At 43.6% G+C, this 26,688-nt stretch overlaps 4 protein-coding genes across 7 annotated transcripts in view; 2 read left to right on the top strand and 2 right to left on the bottom strand.

Annotated features, from left to right (window-relative positions):
• LOC111960223 (gap junction delta-2 protein-like) overlaps nt 1–2,673 on the bottom strand; it is a 40,626-nt gene extending 37,953 nt beyond the window's left edge. The window contains exon 1 of the mRNA XM_023982119.2: nt 1,361–2,673. Coding sequence (XP_023837887.1) covers nt 1,361–1,431 — 71 coding nt within the window. The 5' untranslated portion in view covers nt 1,432–2,673. The remainder of the gene's footprint in view (nt 1–1,360) is intronic.
• A 3,045-nt stretch (nt 2,674–5,718) lies between these two features.
• On the bottom strand, nt 5,719–11,064 carry LOC111960228 (ribosome biogenesis protein NOP53). Its single transcript, XM_023982133.2, has 12 exons — nt 10,426–11,064; nt 9,804–9,880; nt 9,615–9,711; nt 8,890–9,089; nt 8,746–8,801; nt 8,500–8,595; nt 8,255–8,356; nt 7,994–8,143; nt 7,713–7,888; nt 7,316–7,382; nt 6,990–7,066; nt 5,719–6,395 (listed from the first exon to the last, which is right to left on the bottom strand). Exons 1-12 carry the CDS (start codon nt 10,629–10,631, stop codon nt 6,335–6,337), a joined length of 1,365 nt encoding a protein of 454 aa, XP_023837901.1. The 5' UTR covers nt 10,632–11,064; the 3' UTR covers nt 5,719–6,334.
• An 8,086-nt stretch (nt 11,065–19,150) lies between these two features.
• On the top strand, nt 19,151–21,980 carry LOC111960234 (histone H3.3A). Of its 2 annotated transcripts, none has more exons than XM_023982145.2 (4): nt 19,151–19,274; nt 20,510–20,653; nt 20,789–20,942; nt 21,414–21,980. In XM_023982145.2, exons 2-4 carry the CDS (start codon nt 20,526–20,528, stop codon nt 21,540–21,542), a joined length of 411 nt encoding a protein of 136 aa, XP_023837913.1. In that variant the 5' UTR covers nt 19,151–19,274; nt 20,510–20,525; the 3' UTR covers nt 21,543–21,980. The 2 variants fall into 2 exon arrangements, with proteins under 2 accessions (XP_023837913.1, XP_070293761.1); XM_070437660.1 differs by lacking the exon at nt 19,151–19,274 and adding an exon at nt 19,756–19,778.
• A 678-nt stretch (nt 21,981–22,658) lies between these two features.
• Nucleotides 22,659–25,515, top strand: LOC111960247 (histone H3.3A). Of its 3 annotated transcripts, none has more exons than XM_023982181.3 (4): nt 22,659–22,720; nt 24,164–24,307; nt 24,578–24,731; nt 24,967–25,515. In XM_023982181.3, exons 2-4 carry the CDS (start codon nt 24,180–24,182, stop codon nt 25,093–25,095), a joined length of 411 nt encoding a protein of 136 aa, XP_023837949.1. In that variant the 5' UTR covers nt 22,659–22,720; nt 24,164–24,179; the 3' UTR covers nt 25,096–25,515. The 3 variants fall into 3 exon arrangements, with proteins under 3 accessions (XP_023837949.1, XP_023837933.1, XP_023837943.1); XM_023982165.3 differs by lacking the exon at nt 22,659–22,720 and adding an exon at nt 23,238–23,329; XM_023982175.3 differs by lacking the exon at nt 22,659–22,720 and adding an exon at nt 23,240–23,325.
• The last annotated feature ends 1,173 nt before the right edge of the window (nt 25,516–26,688 follow it).

Below are 26,688 nucleotides of genomic sequence, written 5' to 3' on the forward strand. Positions count from 1 at the left end.
TGTGTCAAGAACTGCAACGCTGCTGGGTTTTTCCACGCTCAACAGTTTTCCGTGTGTATCAAGAATGGTCTTGACACAACTGTGGAATCAACGTGGGCCAGCATCCCTGTGGAACGCTTTCAACACCTTGTAAAGTCCATGCCCCAACGAACTGAGGCTGTTCTGAGGACAAAAGTGGTGGTTGCAACTCAATATTAGGAAGGTGTTCTTAATGTTTGGTATAGTCAGTGTGTAGGGAATAGGGAGCCATTTGGGACGCACACAAAGTCAAATGAGCACACTTTCCACGGCAGTCTTGGAGCATTCATTTATCTTTATGCAGATGTCAGGGAGGACCAGTGACCACACTGCCCATAATGAGGACACAACCAACGCCACAGCCTTCTGTAGAGACTTCCCAGAAGACACCATAGCAAAGGAGACCACTTTCTGCTGCATACAGCTCTGAGAAAACACGCTCTCTGATGCCTTCTACACTTAGGACATGACACGCTATCAAAGAGTAAGAGARAAAGAGAAAGTGTGAGAGGGTGTGAGAGAGCAAGGGAGAGAGAGAGAGAATAGAGTGAGAGGAGAGAGTGAGAGGAGAAAGTGAGAGGAATGGACTGGGCGAAAGTCAAATGAGGTCTCTGCATCCTCGTGCTGTTTCAAACTCTGACAGCTGAAGCCCCTTGGACCAATGGCATCTCTCCTCTCCCCGTTCTCCCCCCTCCCTCCATCATACATCCCATCACTTTGTCCACAGGATTAAAACAAAGCCTCTCAGCTTCTGATCAGCCACTTTGGACAGGAAGCCACAGACTCAATCAGACCATATTTGCAACACATAGAGATGACACACAGAGGGGAAGGTTCATTGAGAGCCTCAAACTGACCATGCAGAAGAGAATATCCTTGCAATAAGCCCCCTATTCAATACCGAGCCTACAGTATATTCTAATCATCCCCATCAAAAGCGATGGAGGATAGATAGAGTGCCCTTTGCAGCCAACACCAGAGACATTTATTAACAATCTGCCCTTTTAAAATGGTAATCTCCTTATTTTATTTTAGTATAATTTTAATGTTATGGCCATTGTGTTTGCGATTGAGCCTTCGGAATGGAATCCAAAGACAAAGTGAATGTGACATTAAAGCTTTTGAATGTAATGTAATTTAACCTCTAGATCAGGTCAATTCAAATCTGGACTTTGAAGCCAGTTCCACTACTGATTTTCAATATTTCCCTCTAACCAGGGACTGATAATGAGCTGGGACACCAGGGTGCAATTCATTATCAGGTAGAACACAACCGGCAGTACTCTGGACCTGCAGGCTCAGATTTGAATACCCCTGCTCTAGATATCAGTATGCTGCTTACCTTCCGATCATGGTGGAATGCTGCTGGACGGCAGCCTCCAGGAGGCGCTCCAGGATGGTCCACTCCCCCATGATGGCCGTGGTTCCTCCTCTGGGCACTGGAAACCCGCTGTAGGCCCTCCTTCGGGGCTTCGAGGTGCCCTAGGCTCACCTTCGTCTACCCACCGGAGGGGAAGCGAGAGTGCTGCTGCTGGGTGGGACTGGGGGCAGAGGGCGTCACCTACTACAGCTCACTGGGCCCCCATGGCTGCCTAGTGGATATCCATGGACCCTGGCTCCACCCCCACCGCGCTGACCTGAGATGACTTGACCGGTGCCGGTTCTCTGTGTGCTGGTTCTCTGTGTGCCGCCGTGCAGACGCGCGCACGTACAAGCACTGTATCTGGTGGCAGAGTTGGTGTCCCTGTTTCACTTGTTCTGTCCTCACGTGGGTTCTCTCTCTCTGCGATCCTGCCCTCTAGGTGTACCTGGCCTTTCTACCTATCTCTGTCTCCAGCTGCCCTGCTGCTTTCACACACACACACACACACACACACACACATACACACACCTGCTCGCTACCACAACACACATAGAAGAGCCTCACACTCTCTCCCCAGCTGTCGTAATCCCTCAGCCACTGTGCTGTGTCTGGTAAAACACAATGAAACCAGACTCACACACTCTAAACGCCCTGCCATGCACTGAGACTTACAGTGTGCAGGAACAGTGATCCATCGCACCCAGTCTCACAAGCACACTTCACGCTCACACGCTCGCACATTGTCCTCAACAGTCAAAGATCAGCGTCTGTCTTCTCTCTCCACTCCTCCCTCATCCTCCTCTTCCCTCCCTCCACTGTCTCTCCTCCGTCCTCTCTCTCTCCTTCCCTGTGGCTAGACTTGTGCTTCTCTGCCTCTCTCTCCACCTCTCCTGAACAAGCTGCTACCTACCGCTCTCCCTCCACATTGTCTAGTTTTCTGCTTCACCCTCCCTCTCTCATCTCCTCGTTCTGTTCACACTGTCAGTAGAGTAGTGTACCTCTCTCTCTCTCTCTCGTTTACTCGCTCGCTCTCCCCCTCTCTCACTCTGGCAGAGAGCGAGAGTGAAATGCTGCTTCGCTTCTGCTCGTAAGGAAGGCTCCCCACTGGTTTCTCTCAGCGTGCTAGAGGAATAATAGCTCTTCTTCTTCTCCTCCCTCCCTCTGCCTTCATCTTGCTCCCCTCACAGTTTGACTTCACACTCTCTCCGTCTCCACCTGCCTACTCACTCTCTTACACTCTCGGTCTGTCTGCAGGCACCCGGCTCGTGCGTGTCCAGAGGATTAGAGAGGAATCATCGCTCTGCTCCTCCCTCCATTGCTCTGTTTATCCCCTCCTCTCTCTCTCTCTCTCTCTCTCATCTCTCACTGTTCCACTCCAAATACAACACAACCGACACACCAACCATTTTCCATTATCACTCTCTTCCAGTCTTGCTTTTCATCCATCCCTCCATTTTTCCCACCTACTGGTGTGCCTGTTCTACCTCTCCTCTCACCTTCTGTGTGTACACAGAGCGTTCACATTGACAACTGTGTTTATTGGCACTGGCATGGTGTTGGCGGATGCAAATGTAGAAGACTTGTCATGGTCACCTTTGCTGTTATGGTCACTCTCAAATGCACAAACACTTGCTAATTCTCTGGTGGAAGACGAGGGAGACAAGATATAGCAGAGGTATTCGACGTTTGGAGCAACGTGGGAAAAGTCGAATGCTGCAGTGACTGTGAGAGCCTGTTGAATTTAGAGTAATTTACTCAGGTGATGCACCCCCCTCTCTCTTCAGGATCCAGACCCGTATCCTCCCAGATGAATACAGACGTGGGACTGACTTGTAAGCTAATGTATTGTACACAGTTCATATCACTATGTTACCCATCCTCTCACATTCAAGAAAGCATCCACTGTGAGGTTCAGGTGAAGACCATAAATATCTCCCAAGAGGGTCTTTGACATAATCATGTCCTGAGCGAGTGACCTATGGTCAGTACCAGTGCAGTCAGTAGGGGAGGGGATGAGGTATTCACCTTCACTATTCATGTGTATTTGAGAAAGGACAGCTCGAAGACTGGTATATAGGACTATAGGTGAGAGGACTGATGGTTGCTGACTCAGCACATTGATGTGCTCAGGGAGCCGCGTCGAGACACACTATAATGAAGTGATGCAGGTGAGCAGTGGAGAGCGTTCATAATGTGTAACGCTCTGCTCCACTCACAGCACACCATTGTCATCTACCTCATGCTAATGCAATCTGGCTCCATCAACGGCTCGCACATGTAGTGAGGGAGAATAGGAGAAAAACATGAAAACCATCGCTCTCAAACACACACGGAAATCAGTACACTCAAAATGACTGAAGGTCATGGTGAACCAAGATGGCTGGTAGCATTGATAGATTAAACGAGAACATTATTGTCCATTGCATTGTGAAATAGCCATAACATAGATATGGTTTACTACAGGCACAGTCTCAGAGGCACCAGTGTGTTGAGTGTAACTACTGTGAGTAGGGGCAGGGCGATGTGGGCACCGGAGGTTGCCTGGCTGGAAGGCACAGGGATTAGCGGTGCGGGGAGGGATCAGAGGCGGGCGGTGGGCCACTCTTTAGGTAAAAGATTACATTTGCACCCCGATTAAGGGATAAGCAGCTTTGTCAGAGCTCCAGGCACCCACGGGACACTTCCATACTGCCTGGCCAAGGGTAATTAAGGTTTAAGTAATTAAGGTTTAAGGCCTCCCCTCCCTGTCTGTGTCCTCCTCCTCCCCAACTCCATATTAATGCCCATGATTTTGGAATGAGATGTTCAACAAGCCACATACTTTTGGCCATGTAGTCTAAATTATATGGACTCCGTGTGAAATAATAGTGGCTGACATGAGTTTTGAATGACTACCCCTTCCTCAGTCCCCCATACATCTGTAAGGTCCCTCAGTCAGGCATTGAATTTCAAGCTGATTCAAGTACAAAGACCAGGGACCTGGGTAACAATAAATCAGACATTGAATATCTCTTTAAGCATGGTCAAGTTAATAATTATGCTATGGGTGATGTATTAAACCACCCAGACACATCAAAGATGCAGTCGTCCTTTTGAACTGAGCTGCAGGACAGGAAGGAAAATGCTTAGGGATGTCACCATGATGCCATTGGTGATTTTAAGAGTTGGCTGTGATGGAAAACTGAGAATGGATCAACATGTGTGACTCTACAATAATGACCAAAATGACAGTGAAAAATATACAGAAAAAAAAAGATTCCAAAACATGCATATATATGTATGCAACAAGGCACTAAAGTAATACTGACAACAAAAACAGCAAAGGAATACACTTTTTGGCATAAATGCAGAGCCTCATGTTTGGGGCAAATCCAACACATTACTGAGTAACTGCCTCCATATTTTAAAGCATGGTGGTGGCTGCATCATGGTATGGGTATGATTGACATTGGCAAAGACTGGGGAGTTTTTCAGGATGAAAAGAAAAGGGATGGAGCTAAGCACAGGCAAAATCATAAAGGAAAACCTGCTTCACACCAGACACTGGGAGATGAATTCGCCTTTCAGCGCGACAACCTACAACACAAATCTACACAGGAGTTGCTGACCAAGACAGTGAATGTTTGTGGCCAGGTTACAGTTGGCTTAAATCTGCTTGAAAATCTATGGCCAGACTTCAATTTTGTAGTCAAGAATTTGGAAAAGAACTGCCAAATATTGCACAATACAGGTGCACAAATATCTTAAGAGACTTTTCCAAGACTCACAGCTGTAATCGCTGTTAAAAGGTGTTTCTAACATGTATTGACTGAGGGGGATGAATACTTACCTAATCAAGGTAGTGTTGTTTTTCATTCATCTTAAAAAATATATATATTCACACTTTTACAGTATTTTGCGGCGACAATGACCAAAAATGTACAATAAAATCCATTTGAAATCACACTATGTAACACAAAATGTGAAGAAATCCAAGGGCCGTGTACTTTCTACTGCCACTGAATAATAAGTTTGAGCCACTATTTTCGCAAAGGTCACACGACAACCAAGATATTTTCATATACCACAAGCACCATGGATACACTGTATGTAAACTAGACCCTTTAAACATTGCTTACAAAAATATTTTACAATTTCAACAATGTATTGTTTTTTTAAGCTGTTGAATAGACTTCTAGTGCCAAATTCAAATTTCATCTAGAGACTTATGCTTGTGGTCGAGAGACAATTTTAAGAAATCATATGAAACTTCTTTGCAATCATACTAGACACCTTAATGCATGACTTATTTGTTGAGAATCACAAACAGATGTAAATAGCATAATCAGTCAAAACAATTTCATTAATTAACTTGCTTTAATGAAATCAAGTCAGATTATAGCAAATAAAGTGATTTTGTACACAACAGATGTAACTGAAAGAACGTACCCAAGTCCAAATCTTGACAAGTGGCTTTAAACGTTAGTCTGCCATTAACAGCCTTGTTATTCACTCAGGAATCCACTCCTTCTAATGAGAGCATTAATCTGGATGGTTTTGCAAGAACGAAAGACAAGATCACCAACTGGGAGAGAGCCCCCTTCTGAAGCCTTTAACATTCCCAACTGATGTTGACAGAGCCAGAATCAGTGGATTTAAATATCCTGCAAATTAACTAATTTGACCTCCAAATACATTAGAACTGACCCTGACTGACGCTATCTGGATTGGGCTGGTTCGTGTTGGCACGGCAAATAATGTTCCAAATCGTGGTGACTTGGATCTTCAATATTTTACAACACAGATTTAAAAGGGTGGCAAATCCATCACTGACTTAAAATGGGCTGAGTTGATTGGAGACATTTGAGGGGGCAAATAGTAGCTCTCTGGCTGGCTGTCGCCCAGTGGCGGTGGGTGCCGCTGTGTTGTGAGTGACATCACAGTCCTGAACAGTTCCATAGGTTGGTTTGGTCTCTAGGTGATCTCCTTGAAGGCCCTCTTCTCAACATACTTCACCTTGTGTCTCCTCTTGAACCTGTGGGAGGAGGCGGAGCACACAATCAAAGCACTTCAATGGCTTATCAAATCAAGACCATATTCTCTTGTATAAGAAAAACAAAAGGAGATGTGGAGGGAAAGCAGCACGTTGCCCTCAGTTCCCAGGAGGCTGTTTACACAACAGCTCCCTGAGTTCCATGATTGTCTTCACATTTCCGGGGAAATACTGTGAGCGCAAGGATGGGTTCATCACTGGACATCGTCATGCTTAAGCTGACTGAACCAAAAAGGGGGATACTACAACACATGTTAGCCAGCTAACTTTGATAAAACAACTAAAGTAACTATTTTCTGGTTCATTAAGACAGCTAAATGTGTGTTTGGTTGTTGGGTCAATTAGACCAAGCCAATTTAAAGCTCATCTTTCTAAAAAAATTATTTCACAATATTATGGCTAACGCATAGATCCTGCTTTGTAGTATACCTCTCTGGAAACAGCCAATAATGCAAACAAATCTAGAATGTTCTACTATGAAAGTTATGAGTTAATGACATACACAAACTACTATGTATAAATATATACCTGACATGAGATGCTGTTTGTTTTACAGAAAGGGAGAGAATAACTTACTTGGCTCGTTCTCTGGGCTCAATCATGTTCCTCTTCTGCATACTCTTGAAGCGGTCCTTGAGGACACTGCCCTCTGGCTGCAGGACACATAATTACATGTGGAGAAGGGAAACATGTCAGTACACATCAGTAAATCCATATAAATAAATAGTGCTCTGATGAAGGACCTTGCTCCAAAACGGGTAAGCATGTGACATTGTGAATTAAGTTGCTATGCTGTAACTTTTTCAGCATTTCAGTTCCACATATATGTACATGGGTTCAAAATGCCAGCCCAGTGTGAATGTATTGTAGACAGTGAGGGGGATAGTCAGTCAGTCACAAACCTTGAGTGTCCGCAGGGATCCAGGAATCTCATCACTCAGCTGGATCTCTAGATCCTGAGCCTGGAACCTGGGGAGATATGTGAGGGACCATTTCAGACAGAGTATGGAGATCACAGACAGGACAATGGCACAGACGAAACTCACACTAAGGGGAAAGCAGCACTATGGAAATCGGGAAAAATTATTTGGTTTGGAATGGGGTATAGGTTTTTCTGGAGCCCATCGTTACAGAAATGTCTAAGGCTTCTTCCAGTTCATACTAGGATGCGTTTGACCTGCTTTTCAAATTGGCCAGGAAGCTCTATGGAGGACCTGTTGCATCTCGCTCTAGATATAAATTGTAATAAATAACGAAGATGGTAGATGAGAATAGTGGCATTCCTGTGGAGGTACTGACTTGAGTCTGCCGAGACGTCGGGGCATGGACTTCTCTGCCTCCTGGTTGGCCTTCCGCTGGGCCACCCTCTCTCTGGTCCGCTGCTCCCGCCTCTTCAGGGTCGCCTGGATGGAGCGCAGCTGGAAGAGCTGCTGCTTCTTGTCAGTGAACGCCCTTGCCGCCTGCTTCTGTTGTGACTGCACAGCAAGAGACAGAGACACCGTCGGTCAGATCCTAAGCTAGCACATGGAGGGGAAAAGCTAGAGCACATTAGGGGAAAAAGGCTTTGTAGTCTTGCATGCCTTTATCTTGTCAGCTCGCTCTCTCTTCCTTTCTTTCTCGGTCTTTTTCTCCTGCTGCAAGCCGCCACGAATAGAAACATCCTCTTCCTCCTCCTCCTCATCTTCCTCCTCTTCCACTAGCCCTTCCACTTGTTCCTGGAAGACTGTCTCCTGCAGAGAAACAACAGAGAGGAAGGTCAGGCAAAATGGAGCTGAAGGACCACATACTGTTCTGAATTGTGTAATGATGAACAGTGGGGGGGGGGGGTTCTGTTGTCGTACCTCAGTGGCAGTATCTTCTTGTTTGACAGCCAGCTGTCTCTCTATTCTCAGCTCCGCTTTCTCCCTCTTCACCTCCACCTCATGGGCCTCTAGTAACAAGGCCTGGGAGAAAAAGGTCAGCACTTCAATACATCAACCACGGCATTACTCAACATGAAGAGACAGAACACCACACATATCATGGGAGCAGAAACATTGATAAATTGGCATTGGCATTTAAATCACTGTTAAGTGTATTAAGTTACCTGATGGGAGAAGAAGTCTGGGTTGTAGGAGCCTCCAGGGGCTATGACCTCCACTGCCGGGAGAATAGAGGGCTTTGCGTTGAGCTTCACTGGTCGCTAAGAGTGAAGACAGCGTTTAAAACTTCATGGTAAGACAGAGTAAATATACAAACACTCCTATTTGCCTAAGTATCCATTTTCACTATAAAGCACATACAATACTGAGACACTAGAAACTTTAAGGCAGTGACAATTCTGCATTCTCACCTTCACACGACTTTTCCCTGTTTGCTCAAGGTAGTAAGGATCTGCTGTCTCTTCGGCTGCAATATGAAGATGGTCACAAACACTGACAGAAGAACGGCAACAATTTATTTGACTTAGTTTAGCATTTTGAATAGCCAAACTTACCCTCTCCTCCCCACAAGTCATAATAGGGTCTGTCTGGGAAGTTGTTGGCTGCCGTCTTTGCCTTTGACGTTTTAGTTGCCGGTCTGCGGCTCAAGAGCCGTTTCTGTCTCCGTGGCAACACACCCATGGCCGCCAATTTCTCAGCATTCTCTGCAATGCGGCGGAGTTTCTTTGCGTTTGGTTGCTGGTGGGCCAAAACACTGGGGGGAGAGGAGGGAACTGAATTTGAAGTAGTGTCCTAAAGACTTCAACAGTGTGTACAAACACAGCTTATTATGAGAAATAAGCTAACCAAAGTACACTTATCTAAATACAGCCTTGCTGCATGGCTCCAGTTTACAAAGTGGGGGGAAATCTGCGTAGTCTTAGTTTGTGCACACATTAGCAAAACCTTTCACAACAGAAAACAAAAACAAGTATTTCTTATTGGACAAGTTCAGGTGGTCCCTTCCCGTTTGTTTCCATTTCATTACTAGTAAATACGACCCAGTAGAGGGGAAACAGCACATTGCCCTCAGTTCCCAGGAGGCTGTTCACACAACAGCTCCCTGAGTTCCATGATTGTCTTCACATTCCCAAGGAAATACTGTGAGCGCAAGGATGGGTTCATCACTGGACACTGTGCCATGCGCAACCTGACTGAACCGGCCGAACCATCTCCAGCTAAGGGCCAGGGAAGGATGGGGGTGAGAGGGCAATTGTTAGGGTATATCAGAAAAACTCACTCTTTAGGCGGAGGGACAAGGGAGTCATGCTGCAGGATCAGGTCTATCCTCAGGGGCCGTGAATTTGACTTCTTCCCCTTCTTTCTCTCTTGGACTTCTAGCAGACACAGAAAACACAAACTTCAGTTATTTGACACTCCAAACATTAACAAAGAAAATATATTTTACGTAAACAGTGGTATTGCTTACCTGGCTGGACACCTTTTTTCTGCTCTCCGATGTCCACAAAGAACAGGGTATCATCTGGCTTCTCAGATATCAGTCCTCTGTCGAATAAATTATTAAAAGAAAATGTAAACTAGGCAATTAAATTTTAATCAAAATATGTAGCTAAGGCATAAAGCATGTGTTAAACTGTAAATATAAGTATTAATAACGTTAGCTAGCTAACGTTAGGTAACGTTACATAAAAGCAGCCGAATCATAAGGCATTATAACGTTACTAGTAAACCGGTCAAGAAACGATTCAGTTTAGGTGTGTTGCGCAAGGTTGGATAATTATGAGGGTGATTATAGTTAGGAATGTAGGTAGAAATTATTATTATTTTTTTTTAACGTAGTTATCTAGCCAGCTCCCTTGGTTAACCAGCTTAGCTTGCTTGCTAATTAGAATAAACACATTAGCATTGCTAGCTAGCAAGGTACAACTTTAATTTTTGCAAGATGTTGACTTGGACTGATTGACATGCAAAACTAGCTTGCTAGAATAATCACAGATTTTTGATAATGTCGCAATACCTGCTAAATAATCGCTTATTAGCAGGTAATAACTAGCAAGACAGCTAGCTCTGTTGGCAAACATGCTGCTCACCCTGTAGCTCTTTCCTGAAGTCTCACGTCATCCAAAAACTCTTCAACATCTTGAATATCACTGTGTTTGTTCCAATTCTTTTTCTTGTTCTTATTCACACGCTTTCTCCGGCCACTGTTCAAGTCATCTGATTCGGCCGACGATTTAAAAGATATGAATCCTGGCTGCAACGCTGCCACGCGTTTGAGTCTCTTAACCGCCGCCATGCTGGATCAGCCTTCTTTTCTTTCATGAGGTTTAACGGCAGTTGGCATCCAATAAATGTTGCATTACCGCCACCTACTAGACTGGAGTATAACTCTCTTAAACCTTCCTTGAAAAAAATACAAATAAATAAATACAACAAGTAGCCTACCATCTAACACTACTAAAAACATAATAATAATGTACAAATAAAATACATACTCCACTATTTAAATCTATTTATTCCTACTTCAGGCCAACAGCCTGAAAGATGGGACACCACACTTAACACACCCTGTAACTCTTCTGATGTCAAGTCTAGCACACTCAAATACTTATCTGCAGCTGACCCCACAACCTTTATTTTCTGGGACTTACATTCCATCCCTGCAGTACAGTTGATACCATTGCTATAAATGCCAAAAATCCAATCTTACTGAAACGTATATCACTTGTTGGTTTATCCCTCTGTACTGGTACAGATCTACTACTCACACCACTCCTCTCAGGATCCCTCCCCTTGACCATCTCCCTCTACTTTCTTCACTGCCTCAGCATATGACAACTACTGCACTACTCTAACATTTACATTTAAGTCATTTAGCAGACGCTCTTATCCAGAGCGACTTACAAATTGGTGCATTCAACCTTATGATATCCAGTGCGAACAACCACTTAACAATAGTGCATCTAACTCTTTATTAGGGGGGTTAGAGGATTACTTTATCCTATCCTAGGTATTCTTAAGGATAGGATAAAGTAATCCTTCTAACCCCCCCCCCCCCCTTAAAAGAGTTAGATGCACTATTGTAAAGTGGTTGTTCCACTGGATATCTACCTGCCTGTTCCACTGGAAACCTCAACCTGCCTCTCTCGCACAGGACATTTCTGATCCCCAGCCCCATGGGCACCCTTACAATTAACACATACCACTACTTTCCCCAATGCTACGTATTTCTTTCTCTCGTGCCCTTCTGCACACTTCTCACACCTAAAAACCTCCCTCCTACACACTGATGCCACATGCCCATAAGCTTGACACCTGTAACAACTTAAAGAATTCGGCACAATAGCTCGTAACGTCACATTCTTGAGTGCAAAACATTTCTCATCCCTTGCCCCCATTCGTTTAACACAGAGCACCTGCTCCCTCTGACCAGCAGAAACACATACAATTATCACAAGAGGACTTCTGGTTATCTTCACCGATTCCACAGCACCCAACTCTGCTTTCACCTGCCCTGAGACCACTAATGGATCTGCCAAAAGGCAAGGGTCCACTTTTTCCAAAAACTTCACTCCTACTGTCACAGACTCATCTTTATCCTGACCCTCGGTGCAAGCCTCGGGCTCCGAGAACGTCACCACACCTACCACCTCCGATACTTTGCCCTCATTCACTTCCATTTCTCCTCCTCTCTTCAACTCACTCTGCTCACACTTTCTACCATTCTTCTTTAACAAAGAATCTCCCTTTTTCCCCGCCATTTTTAACCTACCTGTCTTCGACTTCCTCTGCCTCTCTTTTTCCCTCCATTCTTCCTCCGTATTCCAAGTATAAGTATCCTTATGATAATACTGCACTTCTGCTGACATACACCTTGTTCTTGCCTTGTCAAGGGACGCCATTTAACCGGCTGTCACAATCTCCGTACAATCATGCTGGATCAGCTTCGTCTTCTGTGGGGATTATCGGCAGTTGGCATCCAACGTTATGGTGCATTACCGCCAGCTACTGTATTGGAGTGTGGGCCATAAACAGACATTAACTAAATCCTACCTGCCAGGTCCGTTGCTCTTAAAAAAGACAACAAAATATTTGAGACTATATCTAATGACGTTCTACTCAATATACACTTTAAACTAATTTCCTGTATCCCCTTCTCCCTCATATTAGATCTCAGCCTCTCTCTTTCCCTCTGATACTTCCCACACTGTAGCAATACATGCTCCACGGTCTCTGTTTACTGGCAATAATCACACTTTCCTGTTGGATGCTTTCCTATCACATTTAAGGACTTATTCAACTGACTGTGTCCCACCCTTAATCTTGTAAAAAATAGCCTCCTCTCTTCTGTCCCTTCCCGCCGTCTTCCCCTCTCTGACTTTCCTCGGTATGTGAATAAATTCCTGCCCTTAGTATCTCTATTCCACTGCTCCTGCCATCTCTGTACCATCACTGTCCATATCAGGCTTTTTGCCTCTGCCTTGCTCATTGAAACTACAACATCAACACTACTAAGTGCTTGTTTCACCAGTACATCAACTGCCTCGTTCCCCTCCACCCCCACATGGGCTGGGACCCAAGTAAATTATTATCTGTATACCCATCTGTCTAATCCTGCCATGGGTTTGTAGCACCTCATAAAGCAGGTCGTCTGCTACGTGACCTAAAGGACTGGAGACTCCTTAGCACTGCACATGAATCAGAGCGAATAACTACTCTGTCTGGCTTGACTTCCTCCACCCACTTCAAGGCCAACAGTATGGCCATCAGCTCCGCCGTATATACAGCCAGATGATCTGTAATGCGTTTCCTGACTCACCCCACATTCATGCACTACAAATGCTGACCCAGTATGTCCTGTCCTCAGATCTTTTGAACCATCTGTGTATATGGCAATAAAATCCTGATACACAGTATCCAGACGTCTCTTAAACAAAACAGATCGATCACCCTCCCTATCTTTCTGTCGTCTCACCAACACTTCTAGATTAACTACTGGAGGCGGGAGTAGCCATGGTGGATTTACAGAAATAGCTACCATTGGACTAAACTCCTTTCCATACAGTCCCATCTCCTTCGCCTGGGTATTACCCACTCACCCAAAGCTTGTGTTCTGTCTTCGCTCATGTTCCCAGCATGCCGGTAAAATCCCTTTTGCAGGATGAGACACTGTAGGGTGACCCAATAATTAATTGCCAGCTGCTGTCTCCTAATCTGCAATGGCATTTCCCCCATCTCCACCTGTAGTGCAGCCTCTGGGAGATGTCCGAAAGGCCCCACTACATATTCTGAGTCCTTGCCCCTGTATGGCATCTAGCCTTTCCAATAAGGTCCAGGCTGTCGAACCATATGCTATGCTACCATAGTCTATTACAGATTGGATCAATGCAACATACATGGTCCTCAATGAGGAACGCCCAGCCCCCCACTCCTTCCCGTCAGACAGGGCATCACATGTAGCACCTTCTTACACTTTCCCACCACTCTCTCAATGCGTTCTGCCCAGGTCAGTCTAGTGTCAAAGTATATCCCAAGAAACCTGAAAGGTCCCCACCCTCTCTAAGTTTCTCCCATATAACCTCAAGCATACCTCATCTCCCACCTTCCTCCTGGTAAAGAACACTGTCTTCGCTACAGAGAACCGGAATCCCCACATTAATGCCCACTGCTCTACCTCATCAATTGCTTCCTGTACCTTCCTGACTATCTATGGCACATTTCTTCCTCTCTTCCATAAGGCCCCATCATCTGCAGATAACGACTTCCCAAAATCCAGCTGTAACTGAGAGTAAACATCATTGATCATGATTGAGAACAACAGAGGACTAATCACGCTCCCCTGTGGTGTACCGTTATCCACCAGGTAGTTGCCTCAGAGACCCTCACTTGGATAGACCTTCCAAACAGGAAATCCTTTATCCAGTTGTACGTTCATCCTCCTACCCCCATAATGTCAAGCTTGATTAACAACCCCTCATTCCACATCACATCATACGTCTTCTCCACATCAACAAAAGACAGCTACAACAGTCTCCTTGTTCACCTGAGCCTTCCTGACCTCTGCTTCCATAAGCAGAGCACTGGGTCCATAGTTCCCCTGCCCTTCCTGAACCCACTCTGGTGATACTAGCCCCCTGCTCTCCAGGAAGTAAGTTAGCCTCTCCGTAATCATACGTTCCATGATCTTACATACATGTGATGTTAAAGCTATTGGCCGATAGCTTGTTGGCCTCGTTGGATCCTTTCCTGGCTTCCGGATTGGTACCACTATTGCCTCCTTCCAACTGCCTGGTAGCTTCCCCTCCTCCCACACTCTGTTGTACAACACCAATACCTTATCCAGTGCCTCATCACTAAGATGGGCCAACATAACATAGCACACCTCATCTTTCCCAGGTGAAGTTAACCCAGCCTTACCTATTCCCCTTTTTTATTTTTTTTATTTAACCAGGAAGGGCTCATTGAGATTTAAAATCTCTTTTTCAAGAGCGTCCTGGCCAAGATAGGCAGCACCAAGTCATTACAAAAATTACAGACAGACAACATGAAAAACTACAAGTAATCTAGTAAAAACCATTGAATTCACAAGAGTATAACAAAATCAAAAACAGCAAATTAGAAACATTGACAGGTCAGGGAATCAGCCTCAAAATCCTTCATCAGTGATTTAAAAACACCAATCGTGTTTTAGTTTTTAGTTTTGTCAGTATTGAGGATAAGCTTCAATTGACACAAGGTATGTTGAACAGTATAAAAAGCAGTTTCCAAGTTCTGGAAAGCTTTCGTAAGAGACGAGGCACAACAGTAAATAACAGTATCATCAAGTTGTGCATTTTGGACATTTTTGTCTAAATCATTTATATAAATAGTGAATATTTATACCTTTATTTTCACCTCTGCCATGGTATATGGTGCATTCAACGCATCCTTTACATCCTCCCTCCTACCCAGCATTGCAGGATGCTTCTCTCTCATTCTCTCTCCCCCTCCTTCTGACCCCACTCATCCTCTTAATCATCCTCCACAGGTGTCGCACTTCCAATGGTGTCACAGAACCGACGCCAACATGACCTCTTTGCACGATGGATAGTTCTCCTCACCAGGGCCTAGGCCTGTTTATACTGAATCAGACTGACGGACAGTTCTCCTCACCAGGGCCTGGGCCTGTTTAAACTGAATCAGACTCACGGGATAGTTCTCCTCACCAGGGCCTGGGCCTGTTTATGCTGAATCAGACTGATGGATAGTTCTCCTCACCAGGGCCTGAGCCTGTTTATAGTGAATCAGACTGATGGATAGTTCTCCTCACTAGGGCCTGAGCCTGTTTATACTGAATCAGACTGATGGATAGTTCTCCTCACCAGGGCCTGGGCCTGTTTATACTGATGGATAGTTCTCCTCACCAGGGCCTGAGCCTGTTTATACTGAATCAGACTGATGGAAGTTATGCATCCTTTTTAGTAGTCTAAATGCCCTGTTCCTACTCCTCACCATTTCCCCACACTCCTCCGTCCACCATGGGGCTGCTTTCCTCCTCCTCCTCCCTGAACTTTTAGGTATAGACTCAGTAGCTGCCCCCACTAACGCTGTTCTCACCCAGTTAGTCATACTATCCACCAGAGCCATCACCTCCTCACACAGCTCCTGAAACTGATCCCACTTTGCCCTTCCAAACACCCACCTGCCTACTCCATCCACTGACACATCTCCTCCTCCCTCCGGCCTTCCTTAATTTTTGGTCAGTCACAGTGGTCAGGTATTCTGCCACTGTGTACTCTCTGTTTAGGGCCAAATAGCATTCTAGTTTGCTCTGTTTTTTTGGTAAATTCTTTCCAATGTGTCAAGTAATTATCTTTTGTTTTCTCATGATTTGGTTGGATCTAATTGTGTTGCTGTCCTGGGGCTCTGTTTGTGTTTGTGAACAGAGCCCCAGGACCAGCTTGCTTAGGGGGCTCTTCTCCAGGTTTATTTCTCTGTAGATGATGGCTTTATGGAAGGTTAGGGAATTGATTCCTTTTAGGTGGTTGTAGAATTTAACAGCTCTTTTCAGGATTTTGATCATTAGTGGGTATTGGCCTAACTCTGCTCTGCATGCATTATTTGGTGTTTTGCGTTGGCACAAAAGCCATGACAGGGAGACATAGTGAAGTGGTAACGTATGTGCAAGCAGTTGCTCCCAACGCCACTTGGGTATACTGCAGCATCCACCGAGAGGCTCTTGCTGCCAAGGGAATGCCTGACAGCTTGAAATACGTTTTGGACTCTCGTGTATTTTCTGCACTATGCAATGATATGGGCAGTAACCATGTAACGCTTTTACAACATACAGAAGTGCGCTGGTTATCAAAGGGCAAAGTATTGAAATGTTTTTTTGAATTGAGAGAAAAGCTTAAAGTTTTCTTTACTGACCATAATTTTCCGTTGTCTGACCGCTTGCATGATGACGAGTTTCTGACACGACTGGCCTGAATCTCGGATTACAGGGACTCCGCAACTATATTCAATGTGCGGGACAAAATTGAGGCTATGATTAAGAAGGAGCTCTATCTGTCTGCATTAACAAGGACAACACACAGGTCTTTCCATCATTGTATGATTTTTTGTGTGCAAATGAACCCAAGCTTACGGACAATGTCAAATGTGATATAGCAAATCACCTGAGTGAGTTGGGTGCGCAATTACGCAGGTACTTTCCCGAAACGGATGACACAAACAACTGGATTCGTTATCCCTTTCATGCCCTGCCTCCAGTCCACTTACCTATATCTGAACAAGAGAGCCTCATCGAAATTGCAACAAGCTGTTCTGTGAAAACTGAATTTAAAATCAGAAGCCACTGCCAGATTTCTGGATTGGGCTGCGCTCAGAGTATCCTGCCATGGCAAATCGTGCTGTTAAGACACTGATGCCCTTTGCAACCACGTACCTATGTGAGAGTGGATTCTCGGCCCTCACTAGCATGAAAACTAAATACAGGCACAGACTGTGAGTGTAAAATTATTTAAGACCGAGACTCTCTCCAATACAACCCAAAATTGCAGAGTTATGTGCATCCTTTCACGCACACCCTTCTTAATAACCTGTGGTGAGTTATTCATCATTTTCAATGAACAAATAAAGTTTTATGTAAGATGGCTAAGTGCAAAATTTATGATTATTATTTGGTCCTAAAAGAGCTCTTTGTCACTTCCCACGAGCCGGGTTGTGACAAACTCACACTCATTCTTATGTTTAATAAATGTTTAGGTTAGTGTGTGTGTGTGGCAGACTTACAATGATGGCAAAAAACAACATTTGAGAGTGCGCTGACCCTGGTGCTAGAGATGGTACGCAGCTGGAGGTTGAATGTTTGAAGGGGTATGGGACTATAAAAAGTTTGGGAACCACTGCTCTAGGGCATCGGTGTCTAGATGGAATTTGTGGTATTCGTGGTCCTGAGAACTGGAACACCATTATTTTTGTCTTACTGAAATTGACTGTCAGGGCCCAGGTCTCACAGAATCTGTGCAGTAGATCTATCCCCCACTCACAGATTCCTGCCATCGCACGAGATACCAGAGTGAGGTCTAAGGCAGACTCTTTCCCTGTGGCACGACATCAAACCTGGTCCCTCAGCCATCATTCAGGCACACCAGATCTTTCATTTCTATCAGATTTTCCATAATTTGGCCATTTCCATCCATCCTAACTCCACCCCTTGTCGCTTGCAATATTTGAACATTCACTAGAACGTCTCCTCTCAAGTTGTCCCTTACCTCTTTAGTGCTAACATTGACAGGCACTCCTGTTATCAGCCCTTTAATCCACTGCTTCCCTGCTTGATCAGTCCAACTGCTCGACACCACCATACACTTCCCTATTTGCTTCCCTCTGCGCCATGTCCTTACAGTACACCAACAAGCTCCCATCTCTTAACACATTAGCATTACAACTTCCCCAATCAATTCCTTTATCACAGCCGTCAACCTTATCGGACTCATCTCCCCAACTCCTCTGTCCTCCCTAAACTCCAGAACCACTTTATGCTCCTCCTGACCTCCATACTTGCTTCACTTTCTTCTCCATCACTATCTCTTACCATATCTCACCCAGTCTCAGCACAGCCGTGCCAACTGCCGCCACACCGAATAAAGTTTGATTGTTTGTTTATCAAATATTAACCGCTTTCAGCCTCTCTGGCCAAATCTACTTACCAGAGCAGTACCCGGGATTTCAACGAGCGTCTGCGTAAACCTTCGACGTCTCCAGTCAATGCTCTGCTGGATCAGCTGTAGAATGTTCAGCACGAGCTGATGGGCCTTTATCGCCACCTCGAGGAGGGCTTGTGTAAATACCACCCCTGGAAATAAGATATTTGTAGGCCCAAAATGTATAAAATGATAAGATTTTTGCTAGATATTTTAATACTTTTGTGATTTAAAACTTGTATATAATACTAAAGCAATGTTTGTCACAATACACAAACCTTCCAAGAAATGTCATCTGAGAATCTAAGTTGTTTGATTTCTTACATTAACAACTTTAGGTAACAGAAATCCAGTAATTGCTAATTTTGTAATTATAGACATTTTGTCTCGTGCACTCACGTGGAATCACGTGTTCCATAAACCACCTTCAATTAGTCCATAATTGTCATACATTTAAATGGTCAATATCTGCCAATGCAATAAATGGACATTTCAAAAACATAGCACATTATGTAGTATATCACGCTTTTCTGAATGTATTGATCATGTCTTTCAGTTAAGATGATTGATAATTGATTGAATGGGTAAATTGATAAACGTGTAGAAAAGTTGGTCTCTCTTGTCGCAGCAGATGCATTGTGGGTAACCTGCCATTTTAACCCAATATAGGACTCCATTCTGTTGTGGGAACAACGCAATAAATAAGGACACGAGACCAGTTTCACATTTAAACATTAGCTGTTGTATCAAAGGTAAGTGTCGCGTTTGAAATATAAAAAAAAATATATTGTGTATTTGTGAATTTTCACTTTTTTGTTCTTTAGATAGTATCTTTTTGCAACTAAATCCGCAATCATAGGGAAACCCAAGCTCGACGACCGAAAAAGCAAGCTATTATCTGCTTGTAGTAACTAGAGACCAAAGCACTGCTGTCGAATTTGACACGGTTGTGCACCGGTTCTGCGTGATCTTCTGAGTACTGAAGTTTTTCAATCGATTCCTAGTGGTGTCTAGAACAATCTTCAATGTGTTTATAAGTATAAAGCGGTAATGTCATCGTTTAAATGTCGTTTTAATTGTCACCCTCTTGTAAAACACATTCGAATTTTCCTTCCCGTTAATACGTTCCTGTTACAGCAGCCATCGTCTCCAATGCGTAAGAGGCAGGGACCTATTTGGTGAAAAACATTGCTCATTGGCGAACAAGGAAGAAAATCCCGCCCATCAGATCGCTAAACAAGTCCCGATTGGTAGTTGTAAGAAACCTTTACGCTGTAATTCGCTCAATTTGATGTACATCTWTGCGTAATTGAGCCACAGGCTTGGGTACAATCAGTGTTGTAAACAAATATCAAATTGTAAGCATGTTGATTGGTAGGTTACTTTAAGTGGTATCGGCTACTAGTTACCTGTCAAATTGTACTCTTAATATAATTTTTGGATTAACCAGTACTAACTCTAACGTAATCTGATAATTTCCTTTTACATTTGGATTAATTTTCCTTTAGAATCGTTAGACAAATGATCCATCGAACGCTTTTGGTGTGTCATCCTAGTGGTCTCTACTTGTGGTCAGGTGGAACAAATTTAAACGTACCTCTTATTTTCTTCCAATGATGAATTGAAAGGTGTCTATGTATTTTGTCATAACATTCTTTCTAAATGTATCCGTCTTGTTTTTCAAAAGTATCAAATCGGATGACAATATTTTTGCTGCTAACGTAACATTAGTTAACTTTGTAATCAGATGACATGTAACAGATTATTCCCCGTTGATTGGATAGTGTATCGAATCATTAATAGACTAAAAATGCACTTTTATGGGTTCATAAAGCTGAAGTCTCACCTAAAATCAAATGCCTCATGAAAGCTTGGCATTTGGAAGTAGGTTGACACGTGGCGTTTAGCAGGCTTGGTTTTATGCTGCAATTTGATATCTAGTTGGTTACACTTCCATTAACATTCCTGTCTCAATCCCTTTATTCAGGTAATTTGTAGGAGCCATGGCCCGTACCAAGCAGACAGCCCGTAAATCTACTGGAGGAAAAGCCCCACGTAAGCAGCTGGCCACCAAAGCTGCCCGCAAGAGTGCCCCTTCTACTGGTGGGGTCAAGAAGCCCCATCGCTACAGGTGATGGAGAGTGACAAAACACATAGTGCCTGAACAGACTTTGACCCACCTGGTGTCGTGGTCTCCTTTAATAATTTTGTGTAGATGGAGTAAAGGACCACAGTGGTTAATTAATTTCTGTGTGTTTTACTCCAGGCCTGGTACTGTGGCCCTGCGTGAGATCCGTCGGTACCAGAAGTCCACTGAGCTGCTGATCCGCAAGCTGCCCTTCCAGCGCCTGGTGAGAGAAATCGCTCAGGACTTCAAGACTGACCTGCGTTTCCAGAGTGCAGCCATTGGAGCCCTGCAGGTCAGGGTTTATGATTTTCGTTAACCCACCAAATAACACTAAAGCCAGACCTATCGGGAATCTGTACACTCAAAGGCAAACTTCGTAATTTTGTCAATGAGGCCCATTATCATCTTTTGCTGAACTACTGAATGCCGTATGTCTGTCCAGTATGAAGAAAGTTAGTTAGGTTTGTGAGCTAATGCTAGTTAGTATTAGCGCAATGACTGAAAGTCTATGGGTATCTGCTAGCATGCTCGTAGATATCATAAACTTTTAGTCATTGCACTAATGCTAGTTAGCATTGGCTCAAACTTTCTTCATACTGACTCAGGGGAAGCGGATAGACTCATTGCCAAAATCCCAAAGTATCCCTTAACTGCCAGTAGGTCACCACCTTTTATCTCCCCAAATGTTCAAAGAATGCATTGGTCCATACCAAGTTAGAGCTTATGCATGTCAGCTGAATTTAACTTGTTTTTTTGTCTGCAGGAGGCCAGTGAGGCTTACCTGGTTGGTCTGTTTGAGGATACCAACTTGTGCGCCATACACGCCAAGCGTGTCACCATCATGCCCAAAGACATCCAGCTGGCCCGTCGTATCCGTGGGGAGCGTGCTTAGACGCCTCCATATTTTTACCTCAGTCTGTCTTTTCCTCCCTTCCACTTATCCTTATAAGGCGCTTGATTTGAGTAATGATGTGACACAAGTAAAGTGTGTGTGTAGTTTTGTTCCCCTTAGTTCTCATAGCAGCAGACTTTTAGGGTACTTTGTATCTGTTTTGAAGCTGATCTGAGTCACACCTTTTAATGTGTATGCAACTCCGGACAGCAAAGGGTGCATGCATGAAGCATCTTGGGCAAGCATTTCTCCCTCCTACTATTGATACTATTACATTATAACAGGGTTGGTTTTCTAATTGATATACATGGTGTTTTTACATGTACCCTTTATTATAATTTTTTTTTTTACAACTAGTGTTTCTACTGTTTACATGATACATTTACAAATGGGTAATTCTGTTCTGAAATTGATCAATAAAAACATGACTTTGCATGATTCAAAGTATTGCATAGGCCTATATGTAGCAAAATGTTTATGTATTTCTCCCATGTTTTTATCCAGATAATATTTTAGTTCCTTTCTCAGGTTGTGATACCCTTTTCATACTGATTTAGTTTATATTTTTTAAGCAGACATTTTTGTAATATCCCGAATTCTCATACAAAGGTGATAAACTACTGTTCCACAACTGGTTGAGTGAAGTGATTGGCCTGTACTAAGTTGTATGCTGCTGGCAATGGTATTTTTTTTTATCGATTTACTGTATATTTTAAATAGTGAGCCGTTTCATATTGTTATTTGAACTGTCATATTCATTGGAAACAGTGGTGGGGAAGAAGTACCCACTTGTTTTACTTGACTACAAGTAAAGATACATTTTAATAGAAAATGGTGAGTGAACATCACCAGTACAATACTAAAGTATAACTAATTTCAAATTCCTCACTAAACACACGGCACCGTTTAACTTTTGTTCTTTACGGATAGCCAGGGGCACTCGGGCTTCATTTACAAGCATGTCCAAAATCTTTACATCACATTCAGACTTTGCTCGTCTTAATATTATATTTCTTAAAGGAATTAAGATGTGTGAATTGTTTAGATATTACTGCACTGTTGGAGCTAGGAACACATGTCGCTACCCACAATAACATCTGCTAAACATGTGTATGCGACTGATTTGTGAGGCGTGAGTCTGCCTGATCAGAGGGAGTAGGGATGACCTTGTTCTCTTGGTAAGTGCGTGAATTTGACCTTTTCCTGTTCTGCTAAGCATTCCAAATGTAACGAGTACTTTTGGGTGTCAGGGATAATGTGTGGAGTGAACTGTTTTTGTCCAAAATATAATTAAAGTACAGATACCCCCAAAAACTAAAGTAGTACTTACGTATTTTTACTTAAGTACTTTACACGACTGATTGGAAACCAGACCTTTGACATTGCAGGCTGACATTTGCACAAGGTTGTATGATATAGAAATGCACAATTACTTCAGCATAATAGCTTTCTTGAGCATGGCAAATTGAAAAGCCAAACCATTTCCACATCTTGAGAAAAATATTGATAGCAAGTAGGCTACTATGTTCGCATATGAAATTTGGAGACTGATACGAAGTAACATTCAGTGGCGTACAAAAAAATATCCAAAGATGTGTCTGAAGCGCCACAAATGAAACGAAACAAGAAATGTTTGTATACACTATGGCATTCTGGGAGAAATGATTGACATAGCGGCCATTTTCCCGCTGGACGGTTGTTCCCATTGTGGATACGAGGAAGAAAATACTGACACCGCCAGACAAGCTAAACACTTCTCACATTCTTTTTAACCACTTTTGGTGTAGGTAAGTCAAACACTCGACTGCTTTTAATTTACATGATCTTCACATTTGAAAAGTTTCAAATTGCTTCAATTGTGGTGTTATTTTGTTGGAGATCCATCTCGTTTTCGTTGTAGAGGAAAATAACAAACCCCACTGTCGAAACGGCACAGAATTGCAGCCTTTTCTACAGCTAGTGCAACTGGATTTAAAAAATTCAAATTATGCGCGGGTTCGCTTCGGTTGTACGCAGGCATTGGGGGTCGAATTCCTTTTCTGTGCCTACATACGAGTTCTCTGAGATGTCTTCTATGTATATTAGTTGTTTGATGATATTGTCAAACAGCGGTTTATTTAAATATCAAAGTTTTAGTGGTACTCCTTTGCTCTTCTGCCTCTGGTCTTTATCCCGGTTGCGCATCAAGCAGCCGCCATCGTCACAGCGGAGTGGGCGGTCGCTACCAACAACGTCTTGGAGCTGTAGATCGCGCCTCCTCGTGACAGAACACATGCTGATTGGTTTTAGTCATATGTTTACACAATTAGATTGACTAACCTACCAATGCCGTCGTTTTCCCCCAATGATTGATTGATTGGCCCACTGTCGACTTTGATTGGGAAGATTCATGTTGTCGCCTCTCAACACTTTTTTTGGTTCTAGATGTGTTCAATGACAGTGAGTGGAACACCCCATTACTGTACAGAAATAATCTTGTTTCACAGGGCTTTTCACATTTTGTGAAAGTTTTGAATCAGCCGAGGTAATGGATGAATAAAAATGCAGTTACTTATCAGGTATAATTGCAATGACTAAAAGTTTAAGCTATAGTAATTATTGTTGTTCTCCCCTTTGTTCAGGTGATTTGTAGGAGCCATGGCCCGTACCAAGCAGACAGCCCGTAAATCTACTGGAGGCAAAGCCCCACGTAAGCAGCTGGCCACCAAAGCTGCCCGCAAGAGTGCCCCTTCTACTGGTGGGGTCAAGAAGCCCCATCGTTACAGGTGAGGTCAAGAAGCCCCATCGTTACAGGTGAGGTCAAGAAGCCCCATCGTTACAGGTGAGAGTGACAGAGAGGCTGAAAGGTCTTGCCAAAGCTGCCCTCTGTCCCTGAGCCACACTACTGGCCCTTATTATGACTCCACCACTGGATCCAAGAGAGAAGGATTTAGGCCTAAAGAGTTTGATGACATGTTTGACTCTGGATTTTTGTAAAGAATCCATACAGTGGTGTTAGTCATGGGATTGTTCTAACTGTGTGTGTTTTACTCCAGGCCTGGTACTGTGGCCCTGCGTGAGATCCGTCGTTACCAGAAGTCCACTGAGCTGCTGATCCGCAAGCTGCCCTTCCAGCGCCTGGTGAGAGAAATCGCTCAGGACTTCAAGACTGACCTGCGTTTCCAGAGTGCAGCCATTGGAGCCCTGCAGGTCAGTGCTAACCCCAACTAAGGGACACAAGCTGTCATAAACCACATATCTCAAGTTTGAGGCAGGAGGACAATAATTGCATTATGACTTTTTTTAAATCACACACTGAAGAGGAATGCTTCGATCATGTGCCTGAATGTATGACAAAATATAATTTTACAGGTTGATATTGTCCACACATTTTTAAGTGTGTTGTTGTGAGCCATTTCTCCAACCTGTTCTTTGTTGTCTGCAGGAGGCCAGCGAGGCTTACCTGGTTGGTCTGTTTGAGGACACCAACCTGTGCGCCATCCACGCCAAGCGTGTCACCATCATGCCCAAAGACATCCAGCTGGCGCGTCGTATCCGTGGGGAGCGTGCTTAGACGCCTACCTGATTTACCTCTCCTCCCCTCACCAGTCTGCCCTCCCTTCCCCTCCCCTCCTCCACCTCTCCCTGCCCTCCTCCACCTCTCCCTGCCCTTCCATCCCTCCCTCTCCCTGCCCCTCCCTTCACCCTCTCCTTGCCCTCCCCTCACCCTCTCCTCTAATGTTGGTAGTGATTTAGAGAAACAATGATTATGATAAGAATAACGTGTATAGTGGTGTTTTCTTAGTACTCTCGGCAGCAGACTATTATGGGTACTTTTTTGTGCATGTACCTGCTTGTTGCTGGTCAGATCCCCCACCACCACACCATCAAATCAGATGTTCCATTGTCATGATGCTGTGTGGAGAGATCAGATAAAACAAGACAGGGAATCTGACATAGGTTGTGGTCACAGGAGGATGGGGTTAGGTTGTCTGCAGAGGGGAGTACCTCTTTCTCTGCAGGGTGCTAGAACAACTGCCCTAGTCCCCTTCCTCCTTCCCCACTCTTCCAGTGAAATAGAGACTGAGCTGGTATCTTTCAACACCTGCACGAGAGTCCAGCCCCCACCCTTTGTGTGTGAGCGTGTAGATTCTGATCAGCACAGCAAATTGTATACAATTCAAAAACATCTCTGGAGCAATTGTTTATTATTACAATATTGATCATTATCATGGGTATTACTTTTATTTTTTATGCTTACGCACATTTTTCATAGAAAAAATATTTGTGAATGAAATGAAGGTGGATTCAAATAAAATTTTGTACAGAAAACAAAATCGACGTAAGCTATCGTTTCTACAGGTGTTGAAGCTTGTGATTTGTTTTGGCTGTCCAAGGGGATTCTAGATTGTTCATTCTCATTTCATTGCCTCTTATATGATTGGCACTATTTTCCCTTTCTTTGAATTCTCAAATTTGGTTTCTGCGATAAATAATTGGAGACAGCATTTTAAGGCTTTTGCAAACAAATAGCGAATCCAGTGTTCTTAGTGACCACTCCTGAGGGGCCTTGTTGTGAGGTTTATGGAGCTGGTGGTCAATGCTCTCTTGCAAACCAAAAACAGTCTAATTGGTAAAGTGATCATGTATGTTAATGTTATGTGAGCTGTAATTGGAATGGTCACGGATATTCAGACCTCCCCTTTGCTTCTCAGGTTGATGTCACCCTTTTAACTTAAATCATTTTTGTTTCTTAATTGGAATTTGAAATGTTAAGATGTTTAAATAAAACAATGTTTGTAATTTCCAGATTTCTCATACGTGGTAATAAATGGATGTTACACACGTCTGTCAGTTTTGTTTAGTTCATTGACTGAATCAGTTACTACTAACATAGATATTTAATATTATGGCCAGAGCTGTAAAAAGCACACATTTGATCAAATATTATTTGTTATATACAAACATGTTTAGCAGATGTTATTGCGAGTGTAGCAAAATTCTTGTGAACAATCATGAGTTAGGTTTGTTTGCTATTACCATCACAATCTGGTGTTTTTGAATGCGTTAACGATCTCAGTCAAATGTTTCAAATAAAGGACAAAATAGATGTGTGATTATATATATTTTAAAAATCCGTGTGTAAAGGAGTTACACAGAAAGTGTC

The sequence above is a fragment of the Salvelinus sp. IW2-2015 genome, linkage group LG4p, assembly GCF_002910315.2.
Source record: "Salvelinus sp. IW2-2015 linkage group LG4p, ASM291031v2, whole genome shotgun sequence".
NCBI classification, from domain to species: domain Eukaryota; kingdom Metazoa; phylum Chordata; class Actinopteri; order Salmoniformes; family Salmonidae; genus Salvelinus; species Salvelinus sp. IW2-2015.

Bases quoted from the DNA above. Each gene is read 5' to 3' on its own strand.
- LOC111960228 (XM_023982133.2), bottom strand. From the start codon at position 10,631: ATGGCGGCGGTTAAGAGACTCAAACGCGTGGCAGCGTTGCAGCCAGGA. The intron at 8,802-8,889 runs GTAAGTTTGGCT...TTCATATTGCAG, and splicing joins TGACTTGTGGGGAGGAGAGG to CCGAAGAGACAGCAGATCCT. The intron at 8,144-8,254 runs GTACGACAACAG...GTTTCTCTGCAG, and splicing joins AAGAAGATACTGCCACTGAG to GAGACAGTCTTCCAGGAACA.
- LOC111960247 (XM_023982181.3), top strand. From the start codon at position 24,180: ATGGCCCGTACCAAGCAGACAGCCCGTAAATCTACTGGAGGCAAAGCC. The intron at 24,308-24,577 runs GTGAGGTCAAGA...GTTTTACTCCAG, and splicing joins AAGAAGCCCCATCGTTACAG to GCCTGGTACTGTGGCCCTGC. The intron at 24,732-24,966 runs GTCAGTGCTAAC...TGTTGTCTGCAG, and splicing joins CAGCCATTGGAGCCCTGCAG to GAGGCCAGCGAGGCTTACCT.
- LOC111960234 (XM_023982145.2), top strand. From the start codon at position 20,526: ATGGCCCGTACCAAGCAGACAGCCCGTAAATCTACTGGAGGAAAAGCC. The intron at 20,654-20,788 runs GTGATGGAGAGT...GTTTTACTCCAG, and splicing joins AAGAAGCCCCATCGCTACAG to GCCTGGTACTGTGGCCCTGC. The intron at 20,943-21,413 runs GTCAGGGTTTAT...TTTTGTCTGCAG, and splicing joins CAGCCATTGGAGCCCTGCAG to GAGGCCAGTGAGGCTTACCT.